Below are 13,186 nucleotides of genomic sequence, written 5' to 3' on the forward strand. Positions count from 1 at the left end.
CTTCCCTGTCCCTGCTGAAGAAAAGCAGGCCCAAACCATGATGCTTCCACCACCATGTTTGACAGTGGGGATGGTGTGTTGAGGGTGATGAGCTGTGTTGCTTTTACGCCAAACATATCGTTTTGCATTGTGGGCAAAAAGTTCGATTTTGGTTTCATCTGACCAGAGCACCTTCTTACACCAAACATGTGGGTCTCCCAGGTGGCTTGTGGCAAACTTTAGAGGAGACATTTTATGGATATCTTTGAGAAATGGCTTTCTCCTTGTCACTCTTCCATAAAGGCCAGATTTGTGCAGCGTACGACTGATTGTTGTCCTATGGACAGACTCTCCCAACTCAGCTGTAGTTCTCTGCAGTTCATCCAGAGTGATCATGGGCCTCTTTGCTGCATCTCTGATCAGTCTTCTCCTTGTCTGAGCTGAAAGTTTAGAAGGACGGCCAGGTCTTAGTAGATTTGCAGTGGTCTGATATTCCTTCCATTTCAAAATGATCGCTTGCACAGTGCTCCTTGGGATGTTTAAAGCTTGGTAAATCTTTTTGTATCCAAATCCGGCTTTAAACTTCTCCACAACAGTATTACGGACCTGCCTGGTGTGTTCCTTGGTCTTTATGATGCTCTCTGCGCTTTCAACAGAACCCTGAGACTATCACAGAGCAGGTGCATTTATACAGAGACTTGATTACACACAGGTGGATTCTATTTATCACCATCAGTCATTTAGGACAACATTGGATCATTCAGAGATCCTCGCTGAACTTCTGGAGTGAGTTTGCTGCACTGAAAGTAAAGGGGCCGAATAATTTTGCACGCACCACTTTTCAGTTTTTTATTTGCTAAAAAAGTTTAAAATATCCAATAGATTTCGTTCCACTTCACAATTGTGTCCCACTTGTTGGTGATTCTTCACAAAAAATTTAAATTTTATATCTTCATGTTTGAAGCCTGAAATGTGGCAAAATGTTGAAAAGTTCAAGGGGGCCGAATACTTTCGCAAGGCACTGTACTGTGTATGCTGTATTGCCAAGGGTTCCATAGTAGTGCTTCCTGCAGAGAGCTTCTCCCTGAGCCTTTAGCTTTTGTCTGTATCCATTGGGAATATAGCCCATTGCTGTCATAGGTGTTCTGGGCCAGCGTTGTTCCATTCCCTCTATTCCTTCTCTGCATGGCTCTAGTAATTATACCCAAGCGTCAAGGTATTCAGCGTATTTACGACAGTTCTTATGGCTCGGGTATTTCAAATACTCTGGATATTTCAGGTTTTTCAGTTAGGATTACAGCACTCTGACTCCTCCTGAACTGGGCTAGAATGAGTGACACTTCCACTCTGATCCATTACCGGCATGCTCTGGGATCTGAAGCCGACATGCTCTCCCCCCTTGATACCATGACCATCCAGGAACGCCATCAGGGGGGGGGGGGGTACTGCAAGGTCACTGCAGGATCATGGAGAACAGCAGACAGGGGATGGCACAACCGTCTGTCTACAGCGGAATCTGTACAGCCAATACAGGGGAGTACGGAGCCCTCACGCTGCGGCACATGATAATTCCCCTCCTTCTCAGCTCTTTCTCCCTCTATGAGCACGCTCCCACGCCACAACCACCAGTCTCTCTGCTCAGGTAAGCCTGTTCACGGCTGATAACAAGCTAGCAATTAGCAGAATCAGGAGCAGACCAGCTCACGTCTGCTCACACTGAAGCTTGGCCCAATCCCCTTTGGTGACCCCCAATTATATTTTTACATTCCTCAAACACTGCATGCCTGGACCACTACAAAATTACCGCATGCATTTATTTACTTTTGTGAATTGGCTTTAACCCCTTTTTATGCAGTATTTACTGAGCGTATTGTGGCAAATACTGCAAAACTGCATAGTGAATTGACAATTTCAAGATTGCATGCAATATTTAGGGAAAATGTGTCTGGAGACCTAAATACTGCATGCAATCTGCTTTAGTGAAAGGAGCCCACTGCCCAATACAAATGACTCCTGAAAGCATCACTTCAGTAGAAGTGGATGCACACTTATGGAAATTGTCTATAGGGTCACATTATTCTCTTGCGCTTTACAATTTGTTTTCAGTTATACTCTGGACACATCGGTAAATCAAACTCTTTGCTACTAATTTCTCCCTCACCTCACCAGTGGGTTAGTGATGGACAAATCTAAACACTGGGAAAGCCTGTTTTAAGAAATAGGGAATCTCTAAGAGATACCCAAAAGCAATGTAAAACAGATTTAACCCTTCCACACTCTATCCAGATGGAGAAAACAGTTTGGGCTTAAAACTCCACTATAATTCGTTTTAACAATGCTTTATTTTTTTCTGTTTATTCAAACATACTTGTATTTGCAGAGTAAGCTACGTTAAGCTGGGTTCCCTCATATGCGACTCTGAGCTGCGTTTTGCTCAGGTACAGCAGCCCATTCATTGCAGTGCGGTTCCCAGTGCAGGTGCTATTTCCAGTGCGTGCGACATGCCATTAGGATTAATGGCACCCGCACACATCCAGCACAAATTTCTGTGTGGGTGGTTGCGACTGCGGGAACAGATGCAGACTCGCAGAAGGAACCACTCACACAGATGTGAATCTAGTAAAACCTTCCTCTGCTATTACTAATCTAAGAGGAGTCAGTCTAATGAAACAGAAAACTTGTGTCTGCAGATAATGGAACAAGAATTAGCAGCAATAAATGTTTTAGAATACACTTTATTATGGATCTTGAGACTCGCGCTGCAAAAACAGCCCACTACCGATATTAGGAGTATGACCATGAGCGCTTTCTGTAAAACCAAATACTACATAACCGATATATGCACTGGGCATAGTAGTTAAAGGTTTAGTTCACCTTTAGAAAAAAAAAACTGCCTATTCAGGTAAAGGGCCTTTGTACTCGCTGTCCTGGGGGTATAGGGGGTACGTAAATGGCCTAAACTTATAGCAAGGGCATTATTTAACTTCAGTCAGAGCTGCAGTGTTTGCATTATCTACAGATGGCCCTTCTTTCTCTGCATAGGCACATTAGGCAGTATTTTGGTAAACTCAAACTAACCCTTTAAATGAAGTGGCTTATGACCACTGATATATGAATAAGATAAACAGAATATGGCCACGATTACAGCATACGAGTTATAGCATATATTATCATTTTCTGTACTTTTATAAATAACTGTTTTAACATTTACAACTGCAGCTGAATAAAACAAATATAAAACCATGTATATGCTAACTAATGCAGTCTTTTTGAATATGAATGAGAACATGAATATGTACATGAGAGCATACTCACTTTGATGTAGTGCAGAAGTGAGTTAACAAGAAAACGACAGAGCTTTAAGTTCTTCTGGAATAATCTTTGGTCTGTGTTTTCCTGAGCAAAATAAAAGCAATTTTGTTTAACAGACTTGCGGGAAAGAAAATTTTTAATTCTGCACAAACCATTTTCATTTATCAGTTTCTTCACTGTTAATATCGTGCGTCTTTAAATACTGTACAAATTTTAGGGAACTGAGCGGGGATGAGTGACAAACATACATACTGATGAGGTCTTAAGACAGCATGCATACAATTTTATCCATTACAATTTCTGGACACAAAATTGCACCATTTAAAAAAAAATTTAACTGCTAGCTCTGGCAGTTTTTCTTTTTCCAGCAGGATTATGCAGGATTATGCAGGATCAACTATATAATAGATTTCAACAAATATCCAAAGGCTTAATAAAGTTTCTACGCAGTGTATTCATAAAGTGGGTACAATAAGTATTGAACATAATTTTTCTAGAGAAATTGATTTCTAAAGATGCTATTGACAGCATATGTAGGTAACAATCCATGCAATCTACACATACAAGGAAACCAACAAATAAGTTTCAGAAATTAAGTTATGTGTAATAAAATGGAATGAGACAGGGAAAAATAAAGGAATGTGCAAACGCATGAAAAGCCAAGACACCAGCTGAAATCTATCAGCAATTAGAAAGCAAGCTGGTCCTTTGTCAGTGCAAATTAATAGCTGGTTCAGGCCTATAAAAAGATGTCTCATTACCAAGGTGTCAAAACAAGAAACATCTCATGATGGGTAAAAGAAAAGAGCTCAGAAGTGGAAAGAACATACATTTCACCATAAACTGGCCCCCCGACCAGGTTCTCTTCACAAGATTTCTGACAGAGGAGTGAAAAGAATTATCAGAAGAGTTGTCCAAGAGCCAAGGTCCACTTGGAGACCTTCAGAAAGACCTGAAATTAGCAGGTACAATTTTTAAAACGAAAACCAATAATACATTCAACCACCATGGCCTGTATGCAGGCAAGATTCCATTGCTGAAGAAAAAGCATGTTGAAGTTAAACCTTGTTTAACCACATGCCAACCGGGCCATAGCCGAAATACGGCCACATCGCAGTCGGCTTATTCTGGGAGGGCATTCATGGACGTCCTCACAGAATGGCATGCTCTCACAAACATCCGTGAACGACGGTCATCACAGTAAACGGACACTTTTAAACGGAGCGATCACTTGTAAACAAGACAAAAAACATGGCGCTGGTTCCTCCCTCCCCTCTCTGTGCTGATCGTTTTTTAGCAGTGCTGTGGGCTGGATCTGTAGTGCCCATACTGTGCAATACTCTGCAGTAATGTTTTTTTACCGAATTTTCAGTCTTTGATTTATAGTGCAAAAAAAAAAAAAAAAAGATTAAATACCACCAAAAGAAAGCCCTATTTGTATGAAAAATAGGACAAACATTTCATATGGGTACAGTGTTGCATGACTGAGTAATTGCCATTCAGTGTGAGAGCCACGAAAGCTAAAAATTGGTCTGGTTAGGAAGGGGGTTTAAGTGGCCAGCGGTCAAGTGGTTAAAGTTTGCTGGACAACATTTAGACAAGCCTGTGAAATACTGTGAGAATAAAGTCTGGTCAGATGAGACCAAAACTCTTTGCATGCCATAATAATGTTTGGAGGTCTGTTTTTCAGCTTATGGTACGGGCAACCTTCATTTCATTGCAGGAAGGATGAATGGAAAAACGTACTAGACATTCTTGATAAAAATCTGCTACCATCTACCAGGATGATGAAGATGCAATGAGGGTGGACATTTCAGCAAGGCAATGATTCCAAACACAAAGCCAAGGAAACTCTCCATTGGTTTCAAAGAAAGAAAATAAAGCTGCTAGAATGGCCCAGCCAATCACCTGACTTTGAATTCAATAGAAAATATATGCAAAAAACTAAAGATCAGAGATCATATAAGATGCCCATGGAACCTTCAAGATTTGAAGACTGTGGCAGAATGGGCCAAAAAACACATGAGTAATGCATGCGACTAGTTTCTCCATACAGGAGGCGTATTGAAGCTGTCATTACCAACAAAGCATTTTGTATGAATTTCAGTTACCGTGTTCAATACTTTTTCCCTTTGTCATTCCTTTTTATTAAACAACTTAATTTCTGAACATTTGTTTTGGTTTCTTTTGAATGCATGGATTGCATGGGTTGTTACCGACATGTGGTGAAAATGTTATGTGAATAGCACCTTTAGAAATATATTTACCTAGAAAAATGGTGACGTATTCAATACTGATTTTACCCACTGCATATACACTAACGCTTATATGACACATGGCCCCCCCCCCCCCCCCCCCCCACACTAAGAAAAAAAATTGTCAATTACTGGCTTCTGTCAGAGGGACATCGGTCCCACACACGGACACCCACTGCTGCTAAGCAGTGCCCACAAGTGCTACCTACTAGTGCCACCTTTCAATGCCCATCAGTGCCCTTTCAGTGACACCCATCAGTGCAGCCTCATCAGTGCACATCAATGAAGGAAAAAAATGACCCTTTTGCAAAATTTTATAACAAACTATGAAACTTTTTTTTTTTAACATTTTCATATGGGTACAGTGTAGCATGACCACGCAATTGTCATTCAAAGAGTGACAGCACTGAAAGCTGAAAATTGGCATTGGCTGAAAGGGGTTTTAAGTGTCCAGTAAGCAAGTGGTTAAAAACAGTGCCCAAAAGGCAATATTTTTGCTAAAAAACAAAACAAAAACAAAAAACAAAAACAGCATGCACATTTGTCTTTTCAATTATTTAATATAGGTGGCTCGTTTTTCAGGGGCAGTAGGCACTGCCACTCTTGTGAAAGAGCCCACAGAGAGCTCCTTTGATCTTTGCATGATTACACCACCCATGTCAATAACAAAAAACACTAGACTCACTAAGAAGGGTCTAAGCATTGGGATCTTATCTGGTGTAACCGTCTCCATTTTTACAGACTTAAAGTGGTGGTAAATGTAGGGGTGTACCTACCTTTTCTACATCACAAATCTACATTTTAATTCTTTTAGATTATGAGAATATTAACGCCTTGCCAGTTTTGTGTGTCATTTATTCAAGTATATCACCTTTATCTGTAGGCACTGTATGAACGAAGACCTAATTTTTTTTTTAAAGAGGTCTTTTAATTTAATAAGATATAGAAATGTACTTACACTTTATACAGTGCCTTGCGAAAGTATTCGGCCCCCTTGAACTTTTCAACCTTTTGCCACATTTCAGACTTCAAACATAAAGATATAAAATTTTTATTTTTTGTGAAGAATCACCAACAAGTGGGACACAATTGTGAAGTGGAACGAAATCTATTGGATATTTTAAACTTTTTTAACTACTAAAAAAATGAAAAGTGGGGCGTGCAAAATTATTCGACCCCCCTTGCGTTAATACTTTGTAGAGCCACCTTTTGCTGCGATTACAGCTGCAAGTCGCTTGGGGTATGTCTCTGTGTATGTGTATGTATCAGATTTGCACATAGAGAGACTGAAATTCTCACCCATTCTTCCTTGCAAAACAGCTCAAGCTCAGTGAGGTTGGATGGAGAGCGTTTGTGAACAGCAGTTTTCAGCTCTTTCCACAGATTCTCGATTGGATTCAGGTCTGGACTTTGACTTGGCCATTCTAACACCTGGATACGTTTATTTGTGAACCATTCCTTTGTAGATTTTGCTGTATGTTTGGGATCATTGTCTTGTTGGAAGATAAATCTCTGTCCCAGTTTCAGGACTTTTGCAGACTCCAACAGGTTTTCATCCAGGATAGTCCTGTATTTGGCTGCATCCATCTTCCCCTCAATTGTAACCATCTTCCCTGTCCCTGCTGAAGAAAAGCAGGCCCAAACCATGATGCTGCCACCACCATGTTTGACAGTGGGGATGGTGTGTTGAGGGTGATTAGCTGTGTTGCTTTTACGCCAAACATATCGTTTTGCATTGTGGGCAAAAAGTTCGATTTTGGTTTCATCTGACCAGAGCATCTTCTTCTACATGTTTGGTGTGTCTCCCAGGGGGCTTGTGGCAAACTTTAGACGAGACTTTTTATGGATATCTTTGAGAAATGGCTTTCTTCTTGCCACTCTTCCATAAAGGCCAGATTTGTGCAGTGTACGACTGGTTGTTGTCCTATGGACAGACTCTCCCACCTCAGCTGTAGTTCTCTGTAGTTCATCCAGAGTGATCATGGGCCTCTTGGCTGCATCTCTGATCAGTCTTCTTGTCTGAGCTGAAAGTTTAGAGGGACGGCCAGGTCTTGGTAGATTTGCAGTGGTCTGATACTCCTTCCATTTCAAAATGATCACTTGCACAGTGCTCCTTGGGATGTTTAAAGCTTGGGAAATCTTTTTGTATCCAAATCCGGCTTTAAACTTCTCCACAACATTATTACGGACCTGCCTGGTGTGTTACTTGGTCTTCAAAATAAAATGTATAAATTTTATATCTTTATGTTTGAAGCCTGAAATGTAGCAATAGGTTGAAAAGTTCAAGGGGGCCAAATACTTTCGCAAGGTACTGTACAACTTTTGCATGCTTGGTACTTTTTTTTTCATCTGAAGTTAGTACTGAGGGTTCACACAGCCTAATGCCGCATACACACGATCGGACTATTTGCCAGTGTGTGGGCTCAGGCGGACTTTCTTTCTAAAAGTCCGGCGGACTTTGAAAGAAGTCTTGACTCAAAATCGTCCGCCGGACTCCGGCAGACAATCCGCTCATCTGTGTGCTAGTCCGCCGGACTTTTCAAATGAACGGACTTGCCCACACACGGAGTAAAGTCCGTTCATTTTGAACCCTTGAGGTACAACGGGACATCGGAAGAAGGAAGAAGGCGGCAGAGACAGCGACGAATGAGAAGACTGGGCCGACGCTAGTAAAAGAGCTGGAAGAAGATAGCGGAGGCCCAGCAGAAGAACCGAAGAGCAGGGCAAGACACCGGAAGTCGGAAGAAGACCCCTGGATGGCAGCGACGAATGAGAAAGCCGGGCTCCTCCACTAGTAAAAGAGCTGTAAAAGAGCAGAAGATTGCGGAGGAGCCCAGCGAGAAGACCCCGAAGTCAGAAGAAGACCCCCGAAGCTGTCTAATAAACTACTTTAAAAACCTGTGTTGTGTTTTTTTTTTAATTAACACTTTTTCCCTCAGGCGAATGGATAGGGGTACCATGTACCCCATGCTCATTCACATAGGGTGGGGGGGACGGGATCTGGGGGCCCCCTTATTAAAGGGGGCTGCTGGATTCCGATAAGCCCCCCCGCCCACGGGCCCTCGTCCTCATCAACAAAACACCCACCCCTCCATGTTGAGGGCACGAGGCCTGGTATGATTCAGGAGGGGGGCACTCGCTCGTCCCCACCCCCTTTCCTGACCGGCAGGGATGCATGCTCAGATAAGGGTCTGGTATGGACTTTGGGGGGAACCCCACGCTGTTTTTTTAGCGTAGGGGGTTCCCCTTAAAATCCATACCAGGTGACGGGGCTAGCAAGGTGTCAATCTTGCCAATGAAGGCGGTGACATTGACTTCCTTCGCTAGTCCTGTCTACCTGGAGTCACGTTCAAAATTAACAGACTTTACTCCGCGTGTGGGAAAGTCTGGCGGACCTACGCCAAAAGTCCGGTGGATTGTCCGCTGGAAAAGTCCGGTCATGTGTGGGCAAGTCCGCTCGTTCAGAAAGTCCGGCGGACCTCTGCTGCAAGGTCTGGTGGATTGTCTGCCAGTCTGATCGTGTGTACGGGGCATAAGAAACCATCCTTGAAAATATTTACGCCAATGGTATCTAAATTGTCTGGTCATTTAGAACAACAAGGCTGTTCTAGTTTTATAGAATGTACAGAAAATGTCCATTGATGCCAGATGTTTGTAAACTTGCGTGGGTGTCAATGAAATTTGTGTACATACTTTAGGAAGGCCGTCACTCACTAAACCTATCTATGGTTTCAGTGTGGATGGATGGGTTTGTTTCCATGTGGATAGGATGCATTTTTTAGTATTGTATAACTGTGATAGCAAAAAGGTTTTGAAATTAGAACAGAAGGTTCTGGAGTGAGAATGGAGGTTTTACGCATCTACCAGACCCATAAGACTTTTGATGAGCAAATGATTGGTATGCAAACTTAATGCCCCTCCCTCCAAAACCCCAAAGAAATGAACATGGTCATAGCGACTTGAAGTAGTCAGCTTCTTTATTGTACCCTTTGCAGACCCAGTGAGCATAGTTTTACTGGTGTGTAATATAAATTGATAATAGTTTTGGCTGATTGCTCTCATCTCAGAGAAGTCACAGAGCGCATATGGCGATTCAACATCCTTAAACTGTGTATTCCAGTTATTTCAGGTATTTAACCCCATTTAGTTTATACTTTGAAATATCTAACATCTTTTGATCTCAGAGTATAATTTGGAAAATCAGCCTGTGGCTGGTCTTTGGACAACATTAATTTTTACAATTTAGGCTGATATATGCGATGACCGTTTTTAGGCCCATCAAGGCTTTAGTAGCAGGCACAATTGGATAAAACTAAAGTATTTGCTTCAGCATATGGAATTCTGTGGGAAGGTTTTTAAGTTTCCTTTGCGAAACAACTGATGCAAATAGTTGATGCCCCACTTAATCCTGAAAGGAGTGTTGGGGATATATGTAGCGATCCTCATAGAGATGCGTTATAGCAAAGGACTGTTGGCGGAACGCCGCTTAGAAAATCTTTGGGAAATATGTAAGAGTAAAAGTGCTATGAAAGGTTTGATCGTGGCTGTACCGGGGTCTGCCAGGGGTTACTTTGTATAAAAGATATTAATTCACGATTCATAGTAAGATATCTTCTTTTGTGACTGTACAAGCGTTCGTTTTAGAGGAAAGCAGCCAGTCATGTATACTGACCAATTGCACTACAAGGCGATATACAGTAGATTGTAATACAGATGAAAATAGGGAAGTGGCTTATTTGCATGGTAATTGAAGGGTTTCCAGTTATTACTCCAAGTTGTTTCTGATTCCATAGGAAGGAAGTGCAAATAAAATTAATGTGCTTAAGGAAGTGATGGAAGATGAAACAGGGCGCATTGGAGATATATATTTATTTAGCATATACAATATGGCTTTGCTGGGTTACGCTGGGGATAATTTTAGGCTTTTAGGACTTATAGGAAAGTAGGGGCCCTTGAAGAGAGAAAGAATGGTTACCTTGCTATGAGGGTACTGTTTGTTAGTCAAATGGCATCTCTGGCTCATTTTACAGGATCTGTAAGGTATGAAGTCAGTTAGATCACCATTAACTAGCTTGTGGACATTATTATGAATCCAGTTTGCCAGCACTTTTGTGAGTATTTTAAAGTGGTAATACACCAAAAACGTTATATATTGCAGCTTACCAATCAGATTTTTTTTTTTAGGATTCCCTGTTTTCACCTGGCCAGTAACTAACCTCCTGTATTAGAGTGCCCCCACTCTGGCTAAAGGAGCACAGGGGCACATTTTGGACAGCAGCAATGTCAATCTAGGGGGGAGGAGAGTTTGATGAACTAGCAGATTTAGATACACAACAAATTAAAGCCAAACTCCAGCTCACACTGCAGTTAAAACTACTGTGTTTTTTTCTTTTGAGATAAATGGTTTACATGATTAAATAAAAGCCGACCATTGTAAGCACCCCTCAGTGGTAAATGGTTTGTCTTAAGCCGTCAAAACTGACAGGCGGGCCTGAACATTCCAACAGTGTGAAAGGGGCCTTACACAAAATGGCCTCACCATTAGGACAGTTAAACTTTTGAAATGAAAAAAAAATTAAAATAAGACATCCTTTACCTGTATTCCGGTGACCTTCATATGTTCTGCTATTTGCAAGCATGATTGGAAGGATATCAGAATGTCATCGCTCAAGCTGCTTACAATGTCACGATGCCTTACTTGGCGTTCTACTAATGCTTGGTGCTTGATGCTCTGTCTGAGGAAGAAACAAAATCACACACATCTTTACCAATGATCAAAATATTGTAATTCCAACTTTTTTTATTGTGTGGCATAATATTTTTTGCGTGGGGCATGTAAAATTTGTCTAGATAGCCATTAGCGATTTAATTTCTAATTTCTACTCATTTGTGTTCCATGATCAATTCAGAAACTCACGATAGATACAACTCAGTTCTAACAGAATAAAGGACACTGGATCAAAGACTGGAAGCAAGGACAGCCAGTAAGCTGTCACCAGTGACCGTACACAACATCTTTGACCACAGATTTATATAAACTGTTAGAGAAGAACTGTATCTATGGGTAGACTTGTGAGAAACTTGAAAAATAAATTGAGTATCACTGCAATGACAAGAAATCAAGACTGTATGTGTATTTTTGAAAACTGGAAGCATAGTGACGCTGCTACCCACCAAGATCAGTGAGGTTTCACAGAGACAGAAAAACAAGGAATCTGGTAATTAGTTGTGTTTAGTAGCGTCACACATTAAAAAGTAGTTTCCTTTATCCATCCCTTTGTTTAGAACACTTAGAGGGCAACACAACACTAACAGCCCAATAAAAATAATCAGTGAAACAAAACATTGGCATATTGATAGCTTAAAGATCTGCCTGCAGGACCTCAAATCCAAAAGTTATATAACAAGATGTCTGAACACCCAACAGGTAGAAGGCGTTTTCAATGGAAAGGTTAACCTTATCCTTAATCCGGTGGGCTTGTACAATGATGTGTCAGATCCAGCCAAAAAAATGGCAGAATGGGAAGCATGTTACCCCTTGAAAGGACCTTACAGGATAACAAAAAGAGAATTCGATTGTCTAAAAAAAATTGTAGCTGGAAGACAGACATGAATAGCCCTCATCACATCCAGGCAATGGAGGGATATCTTGTTAGGATGAACCAGAATAGAGAGAAGCAAGAACAGGCTAAGTTGGAAAGAAACAACCTTAGGAAGAACAGAGACCTTGAAGGATCAAAAAGAGCTCTTTACAAGATAGGGCAGCAAACTTAAGAGACTAGACTAACCGCGATTATGGCAATTAGTAAAGCCACCTGAGATAGTAGAATCTCTCTTATGCTGCGTACAGATGATTGGACTTTCAGACAACAAAAAACGTGGATTTTTTTCCGACAGATGTTGGCTCAAACTTGTCTTGCATGTACATGGTCACACAAATGTCGGAAATTCCAGACGCCAAGAACGTGGTGACATACAACACGTACGATAAGCTGAGAAAAATTAATTTTAATAGTCAGTGCGGCTCTTCTGCTCGATTCCAAGCATGCGTGGAATTCTGTGTGTCGGAATTGTGTACAGCCCTCAAATTTTTGCTGTCGGAAATTCCGACAGAAAATGTCCGATGGAGCCTACACACGGTCAGAATTTCCGACAACAAGCTCACATCGAACATTTGTTGTCAGAAATTCCGATCGTCTGTACACGGCATAATACATTCCAATCAAAATTGAGGTATTTGAACAGCCAAAATAACCAAATTAAAATTAAACCTTGACACAGAGGTTGTACAGATGGGACCAAGTAAACCACTCCTTATACAATAGATATGATGAAGGAATGCAAAGCAATAGGTCTTTGGAACTAGATAATGAGAAATGAAATTTGTTCCTTGATGGTGCTCAAAGCCAGATGTTGATCTAGTCCAGATTGCACAAAGGTCTGGATCCGTCCCATGGAATATTTTCTGTGATAAAGTTTCCTGGCCTTGAACCGGGCATTATAAGCTTTCTGTGTGCTGTGGTAGACTTTACAGCTTTCAGGTCTGTAGGAATAAGACTCAGGAGGACCCCTATCTCTTGGAACCTGGGCTTCAATAGCAAGCTGTTAAAGCTAGCAACTGTGAACAAGAGTAATAAACT

The 13,186-nt window shown here is 41.3% G+C and overlaps 1 protein-coding gene across 3 annotated transcripts in view; it reads right to left on the bottom strand.

Moving 5' to 3' along the window:
• The window catches only part of FIRRM (FIGNL1 interacting regulator of recombination and mitosis), a 387,122-nt gene that overhangs the window by 226,677 nt on the left and 147,259 nt on the right, over positions 1-13,186 (bottom strand). For all 3 annotated transcript variants that reach the window (XM_077452604.1, XM_077452605.1, XM_077452603.1), the window contains exons 8-9: positions 11,143-11,281; positions 3,295-3,375 (exon numbers count right to left, since the gene is read on the bottom strand). In XM_077452604.1, coding sequence (XP_077308730.1) covers positions 3,295-3,375; positions 11,143-11,281 — 220 coding nt within the window. The remainder of the gene's footprint in view (positions 1-3,294; positions 3,376-11,142; positions 11,282-13,186) is intronic.

This window comes from Lithobates pipiens, unplaced genomic scaffold (genome assembly GCF_037356315.1).
Source record: "Lithobates pipiens isolate NorthernLeopardFrog02 unplaced genomic scaffold, aLitPip1_a1.2 Scaffold_23, whole genome shotgun sequence".
In the NCBI taxonomy this organism is placed as follows: domain Eukaryota; kingdom Metazoa; phylum Chordata; class Amphibia; order Anura; family Ranidae; genus Lithobates; species Lithobates pipiens.